This window comes from Procambarus clarkii, chromosome 22 (genome assembly GCF_040958095.1).
Source record: "Procambarus clarkii isolate CNS0578487 chromosome 22, FALCON_Pclarkii_2.0, whole genome shotgun sequence".
Lineage (NCBI taxonomy): Eukaryota > Metazoa > Arthropoda > Malacostraca > Decapoda > Cambaridae > Procambarus > Procambarus clarkii.
The window spans coordinates 37,915,685-37,938,970 of NC_091171.1; the positions used below are offsets into that span (position 1 = coordinate 37,915,685).

At 51.6% G+C, this 23,286-nt stretch overlaps 1 protein-coding gene across 12 annotated transcripts in view; it reads left to right on the forward strand.

The window, feature by feature from the left end:
* Positions 1-23,286, forward strand: part of LOC123760405 (epithelial splicing regulatory protein fusilli) — a 258,631-nt gene that overhangs the window by 5,483 nt on the left and 229,862 nt on the right. For all 12 annotated transcript variants that reach the window (XR_011229333.1, XM_069328848.1, XM_069328851.1 and 9 more), the window contains exon 2: positions 20,971-21,114. Coding sequence is in view for 11 of the 12 variants with exons in the window: in XM_069328848.1 (XP_069184949.1) it covers positions 20,971-21,114 (144 nt within the window). In the remaining variant the exon portion in view is untranslated. The remainder of the gene's footprint in view (positions 1-20,970; positions 21,115-23,286) is intronic.

The following is a 23,286-nucleotide window of genomic DNA, read 5'->3' on the forward strand; positions in this document are numbered from 1 at the left end:
CCCTCTTCCCCCCCCTGAGTATTGTCCCCTCTTCCCCCCTGAGAATTGTCCCCTCTTCCCCCCCCATGAGTATTGTCCCCTCTTCCCCCCCCATGAGTATTGTCCCCTCTTCCCCCCCTGAGTATTGTCCCCTCTTCCCCCCCTGAGTATTGTCCCCTCTTCCCCCCCCCCTGAGTATTATCCCCTCACCCCCCCTGAGTATTGTCCCCTCACCCCCCCCTGAGTATTGTCCCCTCACCCCCCCTGAGTATTGTCCCCTCACCCCCCCTGAGTATTGTCCCCTCACCCCCCCTTAGTATTGTCCCCTCACCCCCCCCTGAGTATTGTCCCCTCACTCCCCCCTGAGTATTGTCCCCTCACTCCCCCCTGAGTATTGTCCCCTCACTCCCCCCTGAGCATTGTCCCCTCACTCCCCCCTGAGCATTGTCCCGTCACCCCCCCCCCCTGAGTATTGTCCCCTCACTCCCCCCCTGAGTATTGTCCCCTCACTCCCCCCCCTGAGTATTGTCCCCTCACCCCCCCCCCCCGAGTATTGTCCCCTCACCCCCTCCCCGAGTATTGTCCCCTCACCCCCCCCCGAGTATTGTCCCCTCACCCCCCCCCCCCGAGTATTGTCCCCTCACCCCCCCGAGTATTGTCCCCTCACCCCCCCCGAGTATTGTCCCCTCACCCCCCCCCGAGTATTGTCCCCTCCCCCCCCCGAGTATTGTTCCTCCACCCCCCCCCGAGTATTGTCCCCTCACCCCCCCTGAGTATTGTCCCCTCACCTCCCCCTGAGTATTGTCCCCTCACCCCCCCCCTGAGTATTGTCCCCTCACCCCTCCCCCTGAGTATTGTCCCCTCACCCCCCCCTGAGTATTGTCCCCCCTCACCCCCCCCCGAGTATTGTCCCCTCACCCCCCCCCGAGTATTGTCCCCTCCCCCCCGAGTATTGTTCCTCCACCCCCCCCCCGAGTATTGTTCCTCCACCCCCCCCCCGAGTATTGTTCCTCCACCCCCCCCCCCGAGTATTGTTCCTCCACCCCCCCCCCCGAGTATTGTCCCCTCCCCCCCGAGTAATGTCCCCTCCCCCCCCCCCGAGTATTGTCCCCTCCCCGCGAGTATTGTCCCCTCACCCCCCCCTGAGTATTGTCCCCTCACCCCCCCCCTGAGTATTGTCCCCTAAATCCCCCCCTGAGTATTGTCCCCTAAATCCCCCCCGAGTATTGTCCCCTCACCCCCCCCCCCGAGTATTGTCCCCTCACCCCCCCCCGAGTATTGTCCCCTCACCCCCCCCCCTGAGTATTGTCCCCTCACCCCCCCCTGAGTATTGTCCCCTCACCCCCCCTGAGTATTGTCCCCTCACCCCCCCCAGAGTATTGTCCCCTCACCCCCCCCCAGAGTATTGTCCCCTCACCCCCCCCTGAGTATTGTCCCCTCACCCCCCCCTGAGTATTGTCCCCTCACCCCCCCCAGAGTATTGTCCCCTCACCCCCCCCCCTGAGTATTGTCCCCTCACCCCCCCCCCCTGAGTATTGTCCCCTCACCCCCCCCCCCTGAGTATTGTCCCCTCACTCCCCCTGAGTATTGTCCCCTCACTCCCCCTGAGTATTGTCCCCTCACTCCCCCTGAGTATTGTCCCCTCACTCCCCCTGAGTATTGTCCCCTCACTCCCCCTGAGTATTGTCCCCTCATCCCCCTGGGTATTGTCCCCTCACCCCCCGCTGAGTATTTTCCCCTCACCCCCCTGAGTATTGGCCCCTCACCCCCCCCCCGAGTATTGTCCCCTCACCCCCCCCCCCGAGTATTGTCCCCTCACCCCCCCCTGAGTATTGTCCCCTCACCCCCCCCCCTGAGTATTGTCCCCTCACCCCCCCCCCCCCTGAGTATTGTCCCCTCACCCCCCCCCCCCCCTGAGTATTGTCCCCTCACCCCCCCTGAGTATTGTCCCCTCACCCCCCCTGAGTATTGTCCCCTCACCCCCCCCCCTCTGAGTATTATCCCCTCACCCCCCCCTCTGAGTATTGTCCCCTCTTCCCCCCTGAGTATTGTCCCCTCTTCCCCCCCCCTGAGTATTGTCCCCTCTTCCCCCCCTGAGAATTGTCCCCTCTTCCCCCCCCCATGAGTATTGTCCCCTCTTCCCCCCCCATGAGTATTGTCCCCTCTTCCCCCCCCTGAGTATTGTCCCCTCTTCCCCCCCCTGAGTATTATCCCCTCACCCCCCCTGAGTATTGTCCCCTCACCCCCCCTGAGTATTGTCCCCTCACCCCCCTCAGTATTGTCCCCTCACCCCCCTGAGTATTGTCCCCTCACCCCCCCTTAGTATTGTCCCCTCACCCCCCCCTGAGTATTGTCCCCTCACTCCCCCCTGAGTATTGTCCCCTCTTCCCCCCCTGAGAATTGTCCCCTCTTCCCCCCCCATGAGTATTGTCCCCTCTTCCCCCCCCCCCTGAGTATTGTCCCCTCACCCCCCCCCCCCTGAGTATTGTCCCCTCTTCCCCCCCTGAGAATTGTCCCCTCTTCCCCCCCCCATGAGTATTGTCCCCTCTTCCCCCCCCCATGAGTATTGTCCCCTCACCCCCCCCCTGAGTATTGTCCCCTCACCCCCCCCCCCTGAGTATTGTCCCCTCACCCCCCCCTGAGTATTGTCCCCTCACCCCCCCTGAGTATTGTCCCCTCACCCCCCCCCTCTGAGTATTATCCCCTCACCCCCCCCTCTGAGTATTGTCCCTTCACCCCCCCCCCTGAGTATTGTCCCCTCACCCCCCTCCCTTCCGGTCCCCAGAACATCCGTATGAGCCGTGATGAGGCTACGAGGCTGTTGTAGAAGCCTCAGGAGACCCTGGTGGGTTCAGTAGCACTCCAGGCTGCGATCCTTTTACCATGTCGTGGCCTGGTTGTCTGGGGCGTGTGTGTCTGGTGATATCCCCCACATTGGTTCGAATTCTTGTCACAGCTCCTCCTGATTTTCTCATTGATACATCACGTTAATGTGATTTTTCGGTACAATGATGACGATAATAAGGAAGTTGAAGGAAAACACCAATTTATGTTTAGTATTAAAAACAAGTTTTCAGTTAAAAATAATGCACGTGTATTGGATCTTTGTTTCACTTTCACCTACAACATTCTCAGTGGTAATAATAAAAATAATAATAATTGTGTAAATGACTAAAGGGAGTACCGAGCAGCGGCGGGTGTCCTCCACGACCCTTCCCTGGTTGATACCTGCTTGATGGGGTTCTGGGAGTTCTTCTACTCCCCAAGCCCGGCCCGAGGCCAGGCTTGACTTGGGAGAGTTTGGTCCAACAGGCTGTTGCTTGGAGCGGCCCGCAGGCCCACATATCCAACACAGCCCGGTTAGTCCGGCACTCCTTGGAGGAAACAATCTAGTTTCCTCTTGAAGATGTCCACGGTTGTTCCTGCAATATTTCTGATGCTCGCTGGGAGGATGTTGAACAACCGTGTACCTCTGATGTTCACACAGTTCCCATCTTTCATATCTTCCCAGTCCACCTCCCTTCTCCCTCCAGACCAGTACCATCCCTTCCCCCACTAGCCAGTAGCATTTCCCCTATTCAGTAACGTCCCCCCCCCCCTTCTCTCCACAGATACGTCCATCGTACTTCCCGCCCGTCTAGTTCTAGTCTTTATCCAACAACATTTCTGTCCTTATTTAGTATTATCCACCACAGTCCCCCACGTAGAGAGCCGGTCGGCCGAGCGGACAGCACGCTGGACTTGTGATCCTGTGGTCCAGGGTTCGATCCCAGGCGCCGGCGAGAAACAATGGGCAGAGTTTCTTTCACCCTATGCCCCTGTTACCTAGCAGTAAAATAGGTACCTGGGTGTTAGTCAGCTGTCACGGACTGCTTCCTGGGGGACGCTCGCTAAATACCCCCACCCCTTCTCCCTCTTCTGTCCCCCCTCCCTCCTTCTCCCTCTTCTGTTCCCCCTCCCTCATCCTCCCCTTCTGTTCCCCCCCTCCTCCTCCCCCTTCTGTTTCCCCCTCCCCCAAACACTTCCATTTAGGAGTGAGGTTCAGCCGGCTCCTGTTGCTCTAGTACAGCTAAACAGTTGGGCAAGCTTGGGGGGCCGTGTTCTGGTGATTACTGGTCCTCTTAGTGTACAGTGTTCTCTATTGCTATTGTTCACTTGCACATTGGTGTTCACATTTAGGCTCGGCTTGATACACTAGTGTTCAGTGAGGTAGTGAACATAGTCACTCACGTTGTCACTTCGGTCACTATATTTTACACACATCTACGAAGTTCTATTATCAACATGCCAGAGTGAGAGACATTTGGTATTCACTCTGATATGTTTATAATGTTGCGAATAATCAGTGGATTAAATGATGAGAATAATCATTGTGTTGATAGAATGGGGAGAGTTGTTCACCGTACTGTGTACCATTAACATTCACTATATACCATTAACATTCACTATATACCATTAGCATTCACTATAAACCATTATCATTCAATTGAAATCGTACAGAGAAGCCGACAAAATTAACTCCAGGAATTAGAACACTTCCACATGAGAAAGTAAACAAATAACATATATATTAAGACCTACCTTGCCTTGAGGTTACCTTGAGGTGCTTCCGGGGCTTAGCGTCCCCGCGGCCCGGTCGTCGACCAGGCCTCCTGGACCTTGTACAAGACGCGCCGTAGAGGAGCAGACGGACCAAAGTGAAGTACATAAATAAATGAAAAACGCTAACAAAGCGGATATTAATTGCGGACGTAAATATAATCAAAACAAAATAAAATAGGAAACAATAAAACATTTTACAAGTTTATATTTCTGAGAGAAGAGTAAATAAAGTTTGTAAACAAGGTCAAATACTTCTCCAGACAAATGGGCTCCATAAATGGGCAAACTGTCGACACTATTGACCATTAACCTCCAAGTTGTGACACTTACTCGTTTAGTGGTTCACGTGACCGTGTCAAGTGTGTGTCGCACCTCATCGTCAGCTAATATAGAAGTGCTGCCTTGACGTTTATCAATCAACGGGCTCGCCATAGCCCGTGCTACTTGGAATTTTTTGTTCCAAGTAGCGAATCTTAAACAACAGTTTAATCACTAGTTTGCCTGGATAACAATTTTAGATCTTTGTGACTAAGATTGGTATGCTGCCATGTTCCATGCCTTAGGGATAATCTTATGTTGCATACCTGTATCACTGACATGATACACATGATGTGCATCATGTCAGCTACACCCAGTGATACACATGATGTGTATCACTGACATGATACACGTGGGATAATGATGGAGTATCACTGAGGCAGGTTGACGCTACTCCCAGGGTGTAGGAAAGGTGTGTGTGGGGGAGTGAGTGAGTGTAGTGAAGTGTACGGACAGGAGCTGGAGAAGTGTGTGTGTGTGGGGGGGGGGATGTCTGCAGTGGTGATACTCTGATAACACTGCGAGATCCATGGGAGAGGTGACACCTGTTGTCCCTCACGCCTCATGCTGGCCCTCACTTGCCCCTCACGCATCATGCTGGCCCTCACTTGCCCCTCACGCATCATGCTGGCCCTCACTTGCCCCTCACGCATCATGCTGGCCCTCACTTGCCCCTCACGCATCATGCTGGCCCTCACTTGCCCCTCACGCATCATGCTGGCCCTCACTTGCCCCTCACGCATCATGCTGGCCCTCACTTGCCCCTCACGCATCATGCTGGCCCTCACTTGCCCCTCACGCATCATGCTGGCCCTCACTTGCCCCTCACGCATCATGCTGGCCCTCACTTGCCTCTCACGCATCATGCTGGCCCTCACTTGCCCCTCACGCCTCATGCTGGCCCTCACTTGCCCCTCACGCCTCATGCTGGCCCCTCACTTGCCTCTCACGCATCATGCTGGCCCTCACTTGCCCCTCACGCATCATGCTGGCCCTCACTTGCCCCTCACGCATCATGCTGGCCCTCACTTGCCCCTCACGCATCATGCTGGCCCTCACTTGCCCCTCACGCCTCATGCTGTCCCTCACTTGCCCCTCACGCCTCATGCTGGCCCTCACTTGCCCCTCACGCCTCATGCTGTCCCTCACTTGCCCCTCACGCCTCATGCTGGCCCTCACTTGCCCCTCACGCATCATGCTGGCCCTCACTTGCCCCTCACGCATCATGCTGGCCCTCACTTGCCCCTCACGCATCATGCTGGCCCCTCACTTGTCTCTCACGCCTCATGCTGGCCCTCACTTGCCCCTCACGCCTCATGCTGGCCCTCACTTGCCCCTCACGCCTCATGCTGGCCCTCACTTGCCCCTCACGCATCATGCTGGCCCTCACTTGCCCCTCACGCATCATGCTGGCCCCTCACTTGCCCCTCACGCATCATGCTGGCCCCTCACTTGTCTCTCACGCCTCATGCTGGCCCTCACTTGCCCCTCACGCATCATGCTGGCCCTCACTTGCCCCTCACGCATCATGCTGGCCCTCACTTGCCCCTCACTTGTCTCTCACGCCTCATGCTGGCCCTCACTTGCCCCTCACGCATCATGCTGGCCCCTCACTTGTCTCTCACGCCTCATGCTGGCCCCTCACGCCTCATGCTGGCCCCTCACTTGCCTCTCACGCCTCATGCTCTCCCCTCACTCCTAACCAGACACGTATGAACCCAAGCAACCCACCTAACCCATCGAAGTTGATGCATAGACAATTTCAGCATTACGATGCTTAAATGTGTACTAATACGCTGCATAGTTCACGGTCCGGTGGACTCTGTAAACATGGAAACGTTTTAGGTGAGAGGACAGGATAACACTAGTGCCTCTCACCACTCCTCTTGGTGCCTCTCACCACTCCTCTTGGTGCCTCTCACCACTCCTCTTGGTGCCTCTCACCACTCCTCTTGGTGCCTCTCACCACTCCTCTTGGTGCCTCTCACCACTCCTCTTGGTGCCTCTCACCACTCCTCTTGGTGCCTCTCACCACTCCTCTTGGTGCCTCTCACCACTCCTCTTGGTGCCTCTCACCACTCCTCTTGGTGCCTCTCACCACTTCTCTTGGTGCCTCTCACCACTTCTCTTGGTGCCTCTCACCACTCCTCTTGGTGCCTCTCACCACTCCTCTTGGTGCCTCTCACCACTCCTCTTGGTGCCTCTCACCACTCCTCTTGGTGCCTCTCACCACTCCTCTTGGTGCCTCTCACCACTCCTCTTGGTGCCTCTCACCACTCCTCTTTGTGCCTCTCACCACTCCTCTTGGTGCCTCTCACCACTCCTCTTGGTGCCTCTCACCACTCCTCTTGGTGCCTCTCACCACTCCTCTTGGTGCCTCTCACCACTCCTCTTGGTGCCTCTCACCACTCCTCTTGGTGCCTCTCACCACTCCTCTTGGTGACCTGTCAGCTCCTCAGCTCTGGCGCCCTCAGCTCTATAGTCTCTTGCAGCTCCACACAGCTGCAGACTGTGTAGAGGGGGGGGGAGGTGCGGGGGAGTACGAGGGGGCGGTGCTGGGGTTCGAGTAGAGGGGCGTGGGGGGGGGTCTAATAATGATACCCTGAAGCGTAATAAAGGGTAAATAAAGGGCTTCCCGTTGAGATTTTCTTATTCGTCGTAATGGCTTAATGACTGCGGGATAATGTCGGCAAATTATCAATGTCTTTGGTAGCAGTTGGGCCGTAGTGGGGGGGGGGGGGCACCAGCGTGGGGCTGTGTTGAGGTTTGCTGTGTCTACTGTGTTGCTCATGTTTGGGGCGAATTTTTTTAGGAGTTCTTCACGTTCATCAGAACAGCTTTCCCTTTCAACACCATCATTTAATGCCCTGGAACAACCCCACTCCCCCCCTCCCCTTGGAACACCTCCCCCCCCCCTCCCCATACATGTGGCGGGAAGCAAGATATACTCTGAGGAACCAGAGGGTAACTAACGACTGAGGGTGTCAAGGGCCAGTCCTTGACCAAGGATAGGAATGAGCTCTGTCAATCCGTCCTCGTGTTCTGACAGTACTTCGTGTACAAATCCACAAGGGCCGTGATGAGGGTTCGAATTTACGCCCGGGATGATCCCAGACGCTGCCTTAGTCGATGAGGCCACGACATAGTAAAATAATTGTAACCGGGAGTTCCACTGCCCTCACACGGATTCTGCAGCCTCTCCGAGACACAAATCAGGGTTTTACACAATTTCCCCATGCAGAGCCCGTTGGCAGAGCACGAGTGCATTGGGGAAGTGTGTAAAACCCTGATTTGTGTCTCGGAGAGGCTGCAGGATCCGTGTGAGGTCAGTGGAACTCCCGGTTACAATTCTTTTAACCATTCTCCAGTCTAGCACTGGAGCCCCAGTGAGCCACTTTGTGTAAACTCCGCTAAAATAAAGCTTAAAAACTAAACATAATATGTCCTAAAATTGCACATATATATGTACTATATTAGGCCTCAGATATTGTGTATTAAGTCTCGGATGGTTAGGCTAGGCATTATTAGCAACATATAAGATAATTAGAGGTGCCTGTGTGTGTGGCCTGGTTGACAGCCAGATGCGCCACGTGGGGCAGTTCACGATGGTCGGGTTTACAACAGAGTTTTAAATTTAGAGTAAACTTAAATGTCTGGCCAGAAAGGGCTTCAGGTGAAGACCATAGAAGACTCCCTCGGACCACACGACCAGGTGATTCTTTTTTTTTTTTTTTTTTTTTTTTTTTTTTTTTTTTCTTTTTTTTTGAGATATATACAAGAGTTGTTACATTCTTGTACAGCCACTAGTACGCGTAGCGTTTCGGGCAAGTCCTTAATCCTATGGTCCCTGGAATACGATCCCCTGCCGCGAAGAATCGTTTTTTCATCCAAGTACACATTTTACTGTTGCGTTAAACAGAGGCTACAGTTAAGGAATTGCGCCCAGTAAATCCTCCCCGGCCAGGATACGAACCCATGACATAGCGCTCGCTGAACGCCAGGCGAGTGTCTTACCACTACACCACGGAGACTTAAAATGTTAAAACACTTCACACACAGAGATCACACTAACGTGATGCATCAAATGAACAAATAGCTCAGTCGATTAAGGCAGTGTCTGGGAAGCTCCCGGACGCAGGTTCGAATCCTCGTCACGGCCCTTGTGGATTTGTTAAAATACTTGTGTTAAACTTGTGTACAAGAGGAGGAACACGTGAGCTGTTGTGTCGTAGAGACAATGATGAGAGAAGAGCATGGGAGGATGAGGTAGGAGGGAGGGCATGATCAGGGGGAAAGTGCCAAGCCATTACGACTATACAGCACTGGGAAGGGGTCAGGATAAGGCTTTTTGGGATGGGACGGTGTACCGTCCAGCCCAAGCGGTTGGGCGGATCAGGTAGGAGGCTTCATAAAGACGGAACAGGTTTATCCTGATCGCCGGGAGGCAAAAATGGCTGACGTCAGTTTATAAAACAACTTCTGGTGTTGTTTGCTACGTCAGTGTGACCAGCTGTTGACAACTGTTGCACTTGGCTGGTGCTGATCTTCTTGCATGTCAATATACATGTTTAAGCAACGAATGCATTTGTCATTGGTGATTAGGCCTGTAATCTATGTCTTGGGGCCAATAATTTTTGTTTATGCCAAAAAGCCGGAGCCGGTCGGCCGAGCGGAGAGCACGCTGGGCTTGTGATCCTGTGGTCCCGGGTTCGATCCCAGGCGCCGGCGAGAAACAACGGGCAGAGTTTCTGTCACTCTATGCCCCTGTTACCTAGCAGTAAAATAGGTACCTGGGTGTTAGTCAGCTGTCACGGACTGCTTCCTGGGGGTGGAGGCCTGATCGAGGACCGGGCCGCGGGGACACTAAAAAGCCCCGAAATCATCTCAAGATAACCTCAAGATAACCCCTGAGAGACCCCAGTGGCACGGGTTGGCATAGCAAGAGATGACCCCGCACGTGGTGCAGATGACACAACTATCACATTAGACAAACCTAATTGTGTTCACCCTCGTTCCATTGATGTGGGCAATAAGCCGTTGAGGATCGGGGCGGCTGAGACAAGACACGAACATGTAACTGTTAGATTGAATTTGATTTCGCAATGTTGAACGTCGTGTGTGTTAGGGATTCCCCCGGGTACTGGGGGATTATGCCAGCGGTAACTGTTGGACGAGGCGGCAACAGGAGTAGTGGTGGCGGCAACGGGGAGGGGGGGGGGGAGTGGCAGCAACAGGAGTGGTGGGGTTGGCGGCGGCGGCAACAGGGGTCGGGGTGGTGGATCATTTGTAAAGACTTCCTGAAATATTTTATTCAGTTCTTCACATCCTTCCTTGTCATTTATTGTGAAAAATCCACACAGTTTCATAACCCTGATCAAATGAACAAATCCACAAGGGCCGTGACGAGGATTCGAACCTACATCCGAGAGCATCCCAGACGTTGCTTTAATTGACTGAGCTACGACATGGTCAAAAGGAGTTGTCGTAGCTCAGTCGATTAAGGCAATGTCTGGGATGCTCTCGGACGCAGGTTCGAATCCTCGTCACGGTCCTTGTGGATTTGTTCATTTGATGCATCACGCTATTGTGATTTCTGTGTGTAACCCTGATCACATTGTCTTACTGGCACTGTCCTACTTGTATGGCTATAGTACAGCTTGGGTCGGTCCTTAGCCTTCCCAGCAATGTTATTTTCAGCCTGTCTCACGCCTCAACCTGCTGACTCTGGTATATCTCTACCTGGACACTTTACTTCACCCCCACGCTCCTCTGGGCCTAGTTCTCTCTACTTGGTTCATTTTTAGACCTATTGTCTTATGTATGACCCTCTGTCCTGCGTGACAGTGAATACTAGCATTAACCTCAATTTAATAAGACTATCAAAATCCTCAGATTAGGCAAAATTATAATTAATTTTGTCAATAAAGATGTTAATAATAATATAACTTGGTTCATTCTTTCTGGTCGTCTCTGTTAGTTCCCTGGTGGAGCCGAGCGGACAGCACGCTGGGCTGTGATTCTTTGGTCCTGGGTTCGATCCCGGGCGCCGGCGAGAAACAATGGGCAGAGTTTCTTTCACCCTATGCCCCTGTTACCTAGCAGTGAAATAGGTACCTGGGTGTTAGTCAGCTGTTACGGGCTGCTTCCTGGGGGTGGAGGCCTGGTCGAAGACCGGGCCGCGGGGACACTAAAGCCCCGAAATCATCTCAAGATAACCTCAAGATAGGTGGGTGGTGGTGGTGTAGACCAGGGGGGGAGGGGTAGTATGAGAGTGGCTGGTAGCGTGAAGTAGAGTACCCTCATTAGTGATGGTGGTTGATAAGGCACCGTACACGGTATCTGCCCCGTGCGGCCGTCTCATACAGGCTCCAGATATCACTGTAGAAACCTGACAGTTGTCGACACGTAGTAAAGCGTAAGATATCGTTATCTCCTGTACAAGGAGATAACACCTTTCTCGTTATGTCAACCTGTTATCCAAAAACCATTGTATTTGACAATTATTAAAGGAAGATAAGAAGACGGAGTCTTGCACCCCAATAAAGACAACATTTTGAACCGTCAGTGATATCGAGGACACGATAGCGAGGACAATGATATCGTAAGAAAACGCCGAACCTAACTTTTCTAGGCCTAGAAGAACACGTGTACCTCTTTACGCCCAAGTTAACGTATATATGAGGCCTAGGCTCGCTTATTTAGACCTAGGATATACTCGCTTATAAAGTTACTGTTCACCAACCATGCTATATGGAGTATTTCAGTAATACGAAATGATAACGTTTATGGATGCAAGAGAACATGTGTGTACGTGCGTCTAGTACATACACACCTGTGGAGGCTGTGGTGGTGGGCGGCTCTGGCTGCTGTTCACCACAGCTTCCTTGTACTGCCAGGTGGACACCTGTGTGTGCTTTCACAGTGTGCTAACCTGTGTCACCTGTGTCACATGGAGTACCTTTCTCCCCCCTGACAGTCCTCAAGTTGGCTGTGGCAGTGAATTGGTCGCTGTAATTCACTGCTGCTCACTACCAAATCACTTCCCACAACCTCTTACATTTGGAGTAGATGCTAGTGTGTCTGTGGGGGGTTGAGAGGGTGGAGAGAGGGGGGTTCATGGGTGGAAGGGGGGGGGGGTTTAAATACCGGGTTGAAGAGTTGCTTAATCCAGGGAAGGTTGGAACAGCCTTTTGTGCCAGTGGTTGTGGCTGCGTCGCTTAGGTCGTGTTCCTCTGCGTCTGAGATAAGAGATGCGCCCTAGTTGACTTGTAATAAGACCTTGGATTACCGAGATACACGACAAACTGGTAATTGTGTGGCGTTGAATAGTGTGTGACGCCAGTGGTGGCTTGGGTTAGTGTCGTTTGGGGTGACGCCAGTGGTGGCTTGGGCAGTGTCGTCTGGGGTGACGCCAGTGGTGGCTTGGGCAGTGTCGTCTGGGGTGACGCCAGTGGTGGCTTGGGTTAGTGTCGTCTGGGGTGACGCCAGTGGTGGCTTGGGCAGTGTCGCCAGGGGTGACGCCAGTGGTGGCTTGGGCAGTGTCGCCAGGGGTGACGCCAGTGGTGGCTTGGGCAGTGTCGCCAGTAGTGACGCCAGTGGTGGCCTGGGCAGTGTCGCCAGGGGTGACGCCAGTGGTGGCTTGAGCAGTGTCGCCAGGGGTGACGCCAGTGGTGGCTTGGGTTAGTGTCGTCTGGGGTGACGCCAGTGGTGGCTTGGGCAGTGTCGCCAGTGGTGGCTTGGGGAGTGTCTATAGGGGACTAAACATGAGCATTACTCTCACTACCTAAACCTTACCGAGTCCAACACACAGGCACACAAACTCGGGAGGCCTTGATTTTTATTGATAACTAGCTGTACCCGGCCACCCGTTGCTGTGGCTCAGCAACGCATGTGCGGTGCTGAGCCACAGCAACATTCTCCTGTCCCCCAGTCCTCCCCACCATTTCCCCCTCCCTCGTCCTCCCCACTATCCCCCAACTCCCCCGTCCCTTCGTCCTCTCCTACCATTTCCCGTCCCCTCATCCTCCCCACTATTCCCCCCTCCCCCGTCCCTTTGTCTTTGTCCCCTCCATTCCCCACTCCACCGTCCCCTCGTCTCCACCAACTCCCCGTCCCTCGTCCTCCCCACCATTCCCCACTCCCTCATCCGATGCACTCCCAAATGATCTGATGGTCCCATCAGAAAATTGAGAATATTAAATGATCTGATGTTCCCTTAACTGAAATATAAGAAAAAGTTAAAAAACGAAATGAAAAACAATGAAATATAAAAATAAACTATACTTATGAAATGAACGGTATGGTAAACAACACAGCTCAATTCCAATGCAGTGTCACACAAAATAATTAAATCAAAATGAAAATAAATCGAAATTATGAAAATTAAATTTATCAATCCAGTCGGAAACGTTGAAATGGAATTGTAACATATTTAGTATAGCGTGTGTTGCTATTACGTGCAACAGATGGCGCTGTTTTTCAAAAAACCGTTTTTACCTATCACAGGTGTGGCATCTACATAGTAGGTATATAAAAACCCGCTCGGGTGCAAATGGAGCGTTGTGTGAAAATTTCGAAGCAATCGGTGGAGAACTTTCAGAGATTTTGAACAAACGAACATTGCCATTTTAATTTATATAGATTAAGGAAACGAATGAGTTTACTTTCATAGCCCAGGCGGCCTGTGATACATATCCCAGGTGGCCTGTGATACATATCCCAGGCGGCCTGTGATACATATCCCAGCGGCCTGTGATTCATGTATCAGGGGCTGGGCAGCGTGACTGGTGTGCGTGAGGGGCACACATGGCGGGTGGTTGTAAAGACGAGTCAGCGAAAGGTTTACTCCAGCGTGTTCACATCTCAAGAGACCCCTCGCTGCCCGGGTACGCATCAGCCTCTGAACTGAGCACCCTAGACGCTGCTTCGCCCAAGACGTACCGGACGTCACGGAGAGGATAGGCCTCGTCCCCACCATATCCCCCTCCCTCGTCCTTCCAACCACGAGGCCGGCCGGCCGAGCGGACAACACGCTGGACATGTGATCCTGTGGTACCGGGTTCGATCCCAGGCGCCGGCGAGAAACAATGGGCAGAGTTTCTTTCACCCTATGCCCCTGTTACCTAGCAGTAAAATAGGTACCTGGGTGTTAGTCAGCTGTCACATGCTGCTTCCTGGGGGTGGAGGCCTGGTCGAGGACCGGGCCGCGGGGACACTAAAGCCCCGAAATCATCTCAAGATAGCCTCGTGTCTTTGAATGTCGATATAGTGCCGGGCGTTTATAGAGACATATAACACAATATAATCTTAAGTGTTTGAAAGCATAGGTGAGTGAGGCGTGAGGACACTCACCAGGGGTTACCGCCCCTCATGGACACTCCTCCTCCTCCTGCATGAGGGAGTAACCTGGTGAGGTTGTGAGGAAGTGACGACAACACTTGTGTTGGTTGTTGGGGCCGGGGGGGGGGGGGGGGTCGTGGTGGTGAGTCAGTGTTGGTGGCCTCACACCACGCCCCTCACTATCATCACACTATCCCCTCTCTCTCTCCCTTCCTCTCCCTCTCTCCCTTCCTCTCCCTTCCTCTCCCTCTCTCCCTTCCTCTCCCTTCCTCTCCCCCTTCCTCTCCCTCTCTCTCCCTTCCTCTCCCTCTCTCCCTTCCTCTCCCCCTTCCTCTCCCTCTCTCTCCCTCTCTCTCCCTTCCTCTCCCCCTCTCTCCCTTCCTCTCCCTCTCTCTCCCTTCCTCTCCCTCTCTCTCTCCCTTCCTCTCCCTCTCTCTCTCCCTTCCTCTCCCTCTCTCTCTCCCTCCCTCTCTCTCCCTCTCTCTCCCTCTCTCTCCCTCCCTCTCTCTCCCTCTCTCTCCCTCCCTCTCTCTCCCTCTCTCTCCCTCTCTCTCCCTCTGCCTCCCTCCCTCTCCCTCTCTGTTCCCCTCCCCTTTTCTCCATCTTCCACCCTCTCCCCCTTTCTCTCCCCCCCCCTTTCTCTCCCCCCCCCCTTTCTCTCTGTCCCTGTCCATTCAGTAGGGAGAGTGTAGGGACGTGTCCTGGACACATGTATCAAGCGGTGGACACGTGCATGAAAGTGTGTATTGCGTAGTGTGCTCTGGGAGTGTCCTTGACGAGGCTAGTTGAACAGTTAGATCCACTCTCAACTGCCCGTCCTCCAATCCTCCCGTCCCCCCCCTCCTCTGTCCTATCCATCTATTCTCTCTCTCTCTCCACACGCCCTTCGTCCTCTACCCCCCCCCCTTTCTCCCTAGTCTGCTCCAGTGTGTCCTTGTTGTCTTCTCCGTGGGGGGGGGGGGGACTGTCTTGTAGGGTTAGGAATGACAGACACGAGTCATTTGTTGTGGCTGGTGAAGGTTAGGTTAGGTTAGGTTGCCTGTAGGACGTCTCTCCATACTCTTTCTCTGTATCTTTCTTTCTCTTTCTTATTTCATTTTTATTGCTTTCTCTTGTTATCTTTCTCTTTCCCTTTCTTCCATTGTGTGTGTGTGTACTTACCTAGTTGTGTTTGCGGGGGTTGAGCTCTGGCTCTTTGGTCCCGCCTCTCAACTGTCAATCAACAGATGTACAGATTCCTGAGCCTATTGGGCTCTATCATATCTTCACTTGAAACTGTGTATGGAGTCAGCCTCCACCACATCACTTCCTAATGCATTCCATTTGTGTACTACTCTGACACTGGAAAAATTCTTTGTAACGTCTCTATGGCCCATTTGGGCACTCAATTTCCACCTGTGTCCCCTAGTGCGTGTGCCGCTTGTATTAAATAGTCTGTCTTTATCAACCCTATCAATTCCTCTGAGAATCTTGTATGTGGTGATCATGTTCCCTCTAACTCTTCTGTCTCCCAGTGACGTGAGGTTTAATTCCCGTAGTCTCCTCGTAGCTCATACCCCTCAGTTCGGGTACTAGTCTGGTGGCAAACATTTGAACCTTTTTCAGTTTAGTCTTATGCTTGACTAAACATGAACTCCATGCTGAAGCCGCATACTCCAGGATTGGTCTGATGTATGTGGTATACAAAGTTCTGAAAGATTACTTACACACGTTTCTAAAGGTCGTTCTTATGTTAGCCAACCTGGCATATGCTGCTGATGTTATCCTCTTGATATGAGCTTCAGTGGACAGGTCTGGCGTGATATCAACTCCCAGGTCTTTCTCTCTCTCTGACTCTTGGAGTATTTCATCTCCCAAATGATACCTTGTATCTGGTCTGCTGCTTCCTACCCCTATCTTCATTACATTACATTTGCTTGGGTTAAACTCTAACAACCATTTGTTCGACCATTCCTGCAGCTTGTCCAGGTCTTCTTAAAGCCTCAAGCTGTCCTCCTCTGTCTTGATCCTTCTCATAATTTTGGCGTCGTTAGCAAACATTGAGAGGAATGAGTCTATACCCTCTGGGAGATCATTTACATATATCAGAAACAGGATAGGGCCGAGTACAGAGCCCTGTGGGACTCCACTGGTGACTTTACGCCAGTCTGAGGTCTCGCCCCTCATTGTAACTCTCTGCTTCCTATTGCTTAGGTACTCCCTTATCCACTTGAGCGCTCTGTGTGTGTGTGTGTGTGTGTGTGTGTGTGTGTGTGTGTGTGTGTGTGTGTGTGTGCGTGCGTGCGTGCGTGTGTGTGTGCGTGTGTGTGTGTGTGTGCGTGTGTGCGTGTGTGTGTGCGTGTGTGTGTGCGTGTGTGTGTGCGTGTGTGCGTGTGTGTGTGCGTGTGTGTGTGCGTGCGTGTGTGCGTGCGTGCGTGTGTGCGTGCGTGCGTGCGCGCGCGTCGCTCTCGCTCGCTCTCTCTCGCTCTCTCTCGCTCTCTCTCGCTCTTTCTCTCTCAAATACTTGCTCATTAATCTTAGGCTATCATACACATTTCTTTTTAACATCCGTTCAAATCCAGAGATCCCATCACAATGGTTGTACTCTTCAAGTCACTTGTGTTGTCCCGTCTTGAGTACTGCTCAGTACTCACTTCCCCCTTCAGAGCAGGAGAGATTGCTGAAATAGAGGGAATACAGAGAACATATACGGCACGCATAGACGAGATAAAACACCTAAATTATTGGGATCGTCTCAAAGGTCTCCAAATGTACCCAATAGAAAGGAGACGAGAGAGATACCAAATAATATACATATGGAAAATACTGGAGGGACAGGTCTCAAATCTACACAGTAAAATAACAACGTACTGGAGTGAACGACATAGAAGAAAATGCAGAATAGAACCAGTGAAGAGCAGGGGTGCCATAGGCACAATCAGAGAACTCTGTATAAACATCAGAGGTCCGCGGTTGTTCAACATCCACCCAGCGAGTATAAGAAATATTGCCGGAACAACCGTGGACATCTTCAAGAGAAAACTAGATAATTTTCTTCAATAAGTGCTAGACCAACCGGGTTGTAGTGGGTATGTGGGCGTGCGGGCCGCTCCAAGCAACAGCCTGGTGGACCAAACTCCCACAAGTCAAGCCTGGCCTCGGGCCGGGCTTGGGGACGAGAACAACTCCCAGAGCCCCATCAAGCAGGTATCCCGTTGATACCTGTATCATACGTGTTTACTTGTTCATCACTACCTTGTACTGAACATGTTTTTATCAATTCACCTGAGAATGTTCTCTTTTTTTTCTGTGTGTTCCTCTTGAAGAGTGATATAGTTCAACTCCCTTGCCTCTTAATCTTGTCCTCGCAGTCCTCGTTCGAGTCCCCGCTGCCCTTGTTCGGGTCCCCGCTGCCCTCGTTCGAGTCCCCGCTGCCCTCGTTCGAGTCCCCGCTGCCCTCGTTCGAGTCCCCGCTGCCCTCGTTCGAGTCCCCGCTGCCCTCGTTCGAGTCCCCGCTGCGTTCCTCTGGACTTTTTCATGTTTGTACTTAAGTTTCTGTATGGGGGAGGTCCTCGTCTGGAATACCTCCTTCCATTGGCGCCTTACTGCTTTTATGTTTTGCTAGTTGTGCATTTGCTGATGCTGTTGTTATAGATTCAGCTACTCGGAACAAGTTCCAAGTAGCACGGGCTATGGTGAGCCCGTAACTTACCTGGCACAGGAGCGGGGCAAGTAGCACGGGCTATGGTGAGCCCGTAGTGGACTTACCTGGCACAGGGTGATTTGGTGATGATTGTGGCCTGTTTATGTAGGCCTCGGCTGCTAGGCTCGGTGTTGCATCCTCTCGGGCTATTGGGCCGTGTTAAGGAATTTTCCCAGTTTGTTCTGCTGTATGGCGGAGGATAACATACGCGCTCAGCGATCTAGATTAGACTCGATCAATCCAGGATCTATCAAGCGCAGTCATTAAGATTCTGGATTATACTAATCCAGCTGCCTAACCCCCCGTGTACGATCTCGGACGCAGGTTCGAATCCTCGACATGGCCCTTGTGGATTTGTTCCTCGAGTGATGCGTGTCCATCAATCATCATCAGGGAGGAGACTAGTGTTTACTAGTTGTGTTTACTAGTTGTGTTTTTGCGGGGGTTGAGCTTTGCTCTTTCGGCCCGCCTCTCAACTGTCAATCAACTGTTTACTAACTACTTTTTTTTTTCTTCTCTCCACACCACACACACACACACACACACACATCCCCCAGGAAGCAGCCCGTGACAGCTGACTAACTCCCAGGTACCTATTTACTGCTAGGTAACAGGGGCACTTAGGGTGAAAGAAACTTTGCCCATTTGTTTCTGCCTCGTGCGGGAATCGAACCCGCGCCACAGAATTACGAGTCCTGCGCGCTATCCACCAGGCTACGAGGCCCCCCAGTGTCAGTGCTCATGACACTTGATGGGTACCGAGGACGCAGGATAATTGTAGACTAATAATCGCCAGCATAATTGGCAGACCTTCACCTGTGACACATGGATGAATGTGGCCTTGGAGATATAAATGTTCCGTGAGTCACAGTAACGTGATGTATTTGTCCCTTGTGACACGTGTGTCCATCCACATGGACTGGTTGGTGGGGCGACAGCCTCACTTCTTGCAGGGGTCCATGTTCGATTCCTAACGGTGCAAGTGGTTGGGCAATGTTCCTTCACTCCCAGCTCTTATCCCATATAAGTGGTATAGGGTCAGACACAACCCACACATCTGACAATATAGAATTGAAGTTTCGGTGAGTTCTGGAGCATTGTGAAGCCGTGTAATGGAAAAAGAATGGTAGAGAAAGACAAATTGAAAGTTAAGAAAGGCAAGAGATAAGGAAGGAAGAAACTATCAAGGGAAAGCGCCAAGCCATTACGACTATATAGCGCTGGGAAGGGGTCAGGATAAGGATTTGGGATGGGACGGGTGGGGGGGGAGAAGGAATGGTGCCCCAACCACTTGGACGGTCGGGGATTGAACGCCGATCTGCATGAAGCGAGTCTCTCTAATGACAGAGAGAGAGAGAGAGTGAGTGAGTGAGTGAGTGAGTGAGTGAGTGAGTGAGTGAGTGAGTGAGTGAGTGAATACGGTACAGGGTGAGAAGAGGAAAGATGATTGAGATAACAGGCGGAAAGGTTGAAGAACGGGAGTAATCAGAAGTATAAGAATATACAGGGAAGGGTTGAAGTATGGGAATAGGGTAAAGTAAAGAGATAGATTTGCAGTTTGCTATAGCTATACTGTCATCAGTTTCTCCTCGTAACTACCTTAACCTTATGTAACAAGCTCAAGACTGTGATGGTAAATGTTTGTTGCAAGTTTGTCCTTGCCGTTTGAACATTATGTATGTTTTATGTGTATATATATTTTGTTTAAATCATATTACGGATATAAAGTTATTTAAATAGATTGTGTATAGTGTTTCAATTGTAAGGTGGTAGTTAGTGGTGGCGGGTGCTTGGGTCAAGGGTTCGAGGCTCGTGTAGATAACCTAATCTTTGGGAAGACGATGGTATCCGTAGAAACACAAACCGAAAGTGTCTATTTTCCGCTTGTTACAACTTGTAATAAAGTTGTTACACCTTGGCTTAACGTGTTTATGACGTATTAGAACGTTGTTACAACTTGCTATATTGGTTGTTATAACTGGTTAGGAAGTGTTAAAACTTGTTCGAACGTTGTGCCAACGCCGTAGTTTCGGTGTGTGTTTGGCGGGATAAGATGTGGTGGTGAGTAGAAGCTTGGTACTGTATAGTAGAGTACCGACGACATGCATGCTGAGGGCCCTGTGCATGCTGCGGGCCCTGTGCATGCTGCGGGCCCTGTGCATGCTGCGGGCCCTGTGCATGCTGTGATCCCTGTGACTGCTGCCTGCGTATGCTTATGGTAGCTCGATAGCTTATGCGCGCATGGTAGTTTCTTATGCGCCCGCCTACCGTCACTCCCCGCCCACCCATTCCTCCAGGGGTGGGACCATGCATGTGGGTCGCAGGGCGTGAGGGTCGCCAGGTGGTGGGCCCCACCTCCACACACACAGCTATAGTGCAGTGGGCCGCCAGGTGGTGGGCCCCACCTCCACACAGCTATAGTGCAGTGGGCCGCCAGGTGGTGGGGCCCACCTCCACACAGCTATAGTGCAGTGGGCCGCCAGGTGGTGGGGCCCACCTCCACACACAGCTATAGTGCAGTGGGCCGCTCCTGGTGCTTGACATAACCTCTTGGGCAAATGTCTTGACTTTGTTTCTTATTGAAATATATATGATTCGAATATATATATCGAATCATATATATGAAATATATATGATTTAATTGTAAATATTAATTTGTTTTAAGAAGGATATAATGTGTTGTGTGATATAAGTTGTGGATAGTAATAATAGTATTCACTCTTTTCCATCTCTTTTCCATGATTTTGGCCGTCCATTTGCTCCCTCCCCTCCCCTCCCTCACCTCCCCTCCCTCACCTTCCCCCTCCCCCGACCTTCCCTCCCCCTCACCTTCCCTCCCCCCACCTTCCCCCTCCCCCGTCCTTCCCCCTCCCCCATCTTCCCCCTCCCCCATCTTCCCCCTCCCCCATCTTCCCCCTCCCCCACCTTCCCCCTTAGATCTCTACCAAATACCAATTCACCCTACCCACCTACTTCCCACCCACCCAAACCTAACCTCACCCATACATTTAACTGCTGACCTAACTGAGGTGTGTGTGTGTGTGTGTCAGGTGGTGACGGAGCAGCAGTACATCGTGCGGCCGCCCACAGAAGACATCAACGAGAACGTGCTGGGAGAACAGTGCCGGGAAGACTTCAATCTCACAGAGGACCAGGTTAAGAACGGCCAGCCCCTCGAGAACGTCGTAGACTCCGTGAGTGTTCATATTTCGCACACTTTATCTTTTTTTTTTGTTTAGCTATGAGTAGGGTTCATTAGGAATTGTGGTCAAGTTGCTAATGGAAGCTGCAAGCCGAGGTCACTTAAATGTTACATCTCCTTATCATCATCTTCCCAAGGTCACTTAAATGTCACATCTCCTTATCATCTTCCCAAGGTCACTTAAATGTCACATCTCCTTATCATCATCTTCCCAAGGTCACTTAAATGTCACATCTCCTTATCATCATCTTCCCAAGGTCACTCGACAGCTCATCTGAAGCCTGTCGCCAGAAACTCATTTTGGTGAGCCGTGTTTACTATTGTCAATTATGAGTAACTTAAATTTAATACTAAGTAACAATCTATGAAGGAAGAGGGTGAATCTTGAGTCAACTGTGTATTGAAGCTTTCATCTGGTCAGTTGTTTTGACTTGACGAGTAAGTACATGTTGAGTAAACTTGCCTCACATGTGAGTCAGCCTGGGAATGAATGAGCGCTGATGGAGTCAAGTTCTTCAGAAAGACACAAACCAGCATAAGACAGTTGAGGGCTGAGCGCCTTGTGTTGTGATTACCAACTTCTGGGTATCCACGAAGTTGGGGCAGAGGGGGGAACCTGGAGAACATTTCGCTTGTACATAACAGTACATCCGCTGCCGTCTCTGTAATGTTGAAGACTCTGATGTGCTGACCAGGCCCTACAGAACGGGTCAAGACGTGAGATGACTTATCTTTCACGGTTCTCCAATTTGTCCAAAATTCTGATGAACGACGTGGGGAGGGGGAAGCAGGAGAGCGGTGCGTACTCAAGACGGGAGCGAACTTTGGGCCTCATGAAAGATTTTGCAGCCGCTGCTGTCAAGAAAGTGTAAGATTCGACTTAAAGCCGTTACTTCCTTGGTTGACCTGTTTTGCCTGATTAAGCACGTGACTTTCCGTGGTAATTTAAGAGTCGTTCCAGACGTCAACTTCATCAGTAAACACTAGGTTCCACTCATTTGTATTTCCGTCCTGTTTGCAATATCATGCTGTCTAGTTATCACCATCGCCTGTGTGTGTTTTCTGCCGGAGATGTGACTTGCCATCGCCTTTCCCAGGTAGATATTGCTGCAACTTTGATTAATGAGCCTCGTAGCAGTTGGCATTTCTTGTTTTTCACGTTGAATGGTTAAGAGTGCAGCCATGAGCATCAAGAATGAGTAGTAGTAAAGATACTCAGTAGAAGCAGAGTTAGGGGAGTGTTTAGCGTGGTCCAAGAAGTCCACCCGCCTCGTGGACTTGTTAGTCCACACAAAGGGCCAAGCACGCGGCCCTGCAGTACACTGGCGGCAGCGGTGGTGTTCACATTCTGCTCAATTCATCACTACATCAACCCGAATAATACATGACTATGTCTGGTAACTAAAACATCAAGACTTCTACCTTTGACAAGTGTGTCTGCCGTTTTACAAATTGGTTTCTAGCGGTTTCAATTAGCTTTATAGACCGGGTGATTGTCCTGCGGGAGGTTGACGCCGAACACCCGCCTCGTGACCGCATGTCGAACAACACCAAAATAATTTGGAAATAATAGCTTGTTCCAATTAGGTTAATGATCCTGGTATCAGAGAAAGGCTGAGATCACATCCCTGTGACTGGCAGACATGTGTGCGCACGTACTCACCTTGTTGTGCTTGCGGGGGTTGAGCTTCGGCTCTTTAGTCCCGCCTCTCAACTGTCACTCTACTGCCGTATAGGTTCCTGAGCCTACTGGGCTCTTATCATATCTACATTTGAAACTGTGTATGGAGTCAGCCTCCACCACATCACTACCTACTGCATTCCATTTGTTAACTACTGACACTAAAAAAAATTTGTTCTAATGTCTGTGGCATTTGGGTGCTCAGTTTCCACCTGTGTTCGACTACCACTCGCCTTAAATAAACTGACCTTGTCTACCCTGTCAATAACCCTGAGAATTTCCCATGTGGTGATCATGTCTCCCCTAACTCCTCTGCCTTCCAGCGATGTGAGGTGCAATTCACTCAGCCAACCAGTATTGTGTGCGTGCGCACGCGAGTTTGCATGCACGTTCATTTGTTCCTTTTTGTAACTGGCAGGTGTGTCTCGTGTTAACTAACTGTTGTGGGTGGCATTCTGGCAATGGTCAGTCGTTGGCTAGGGT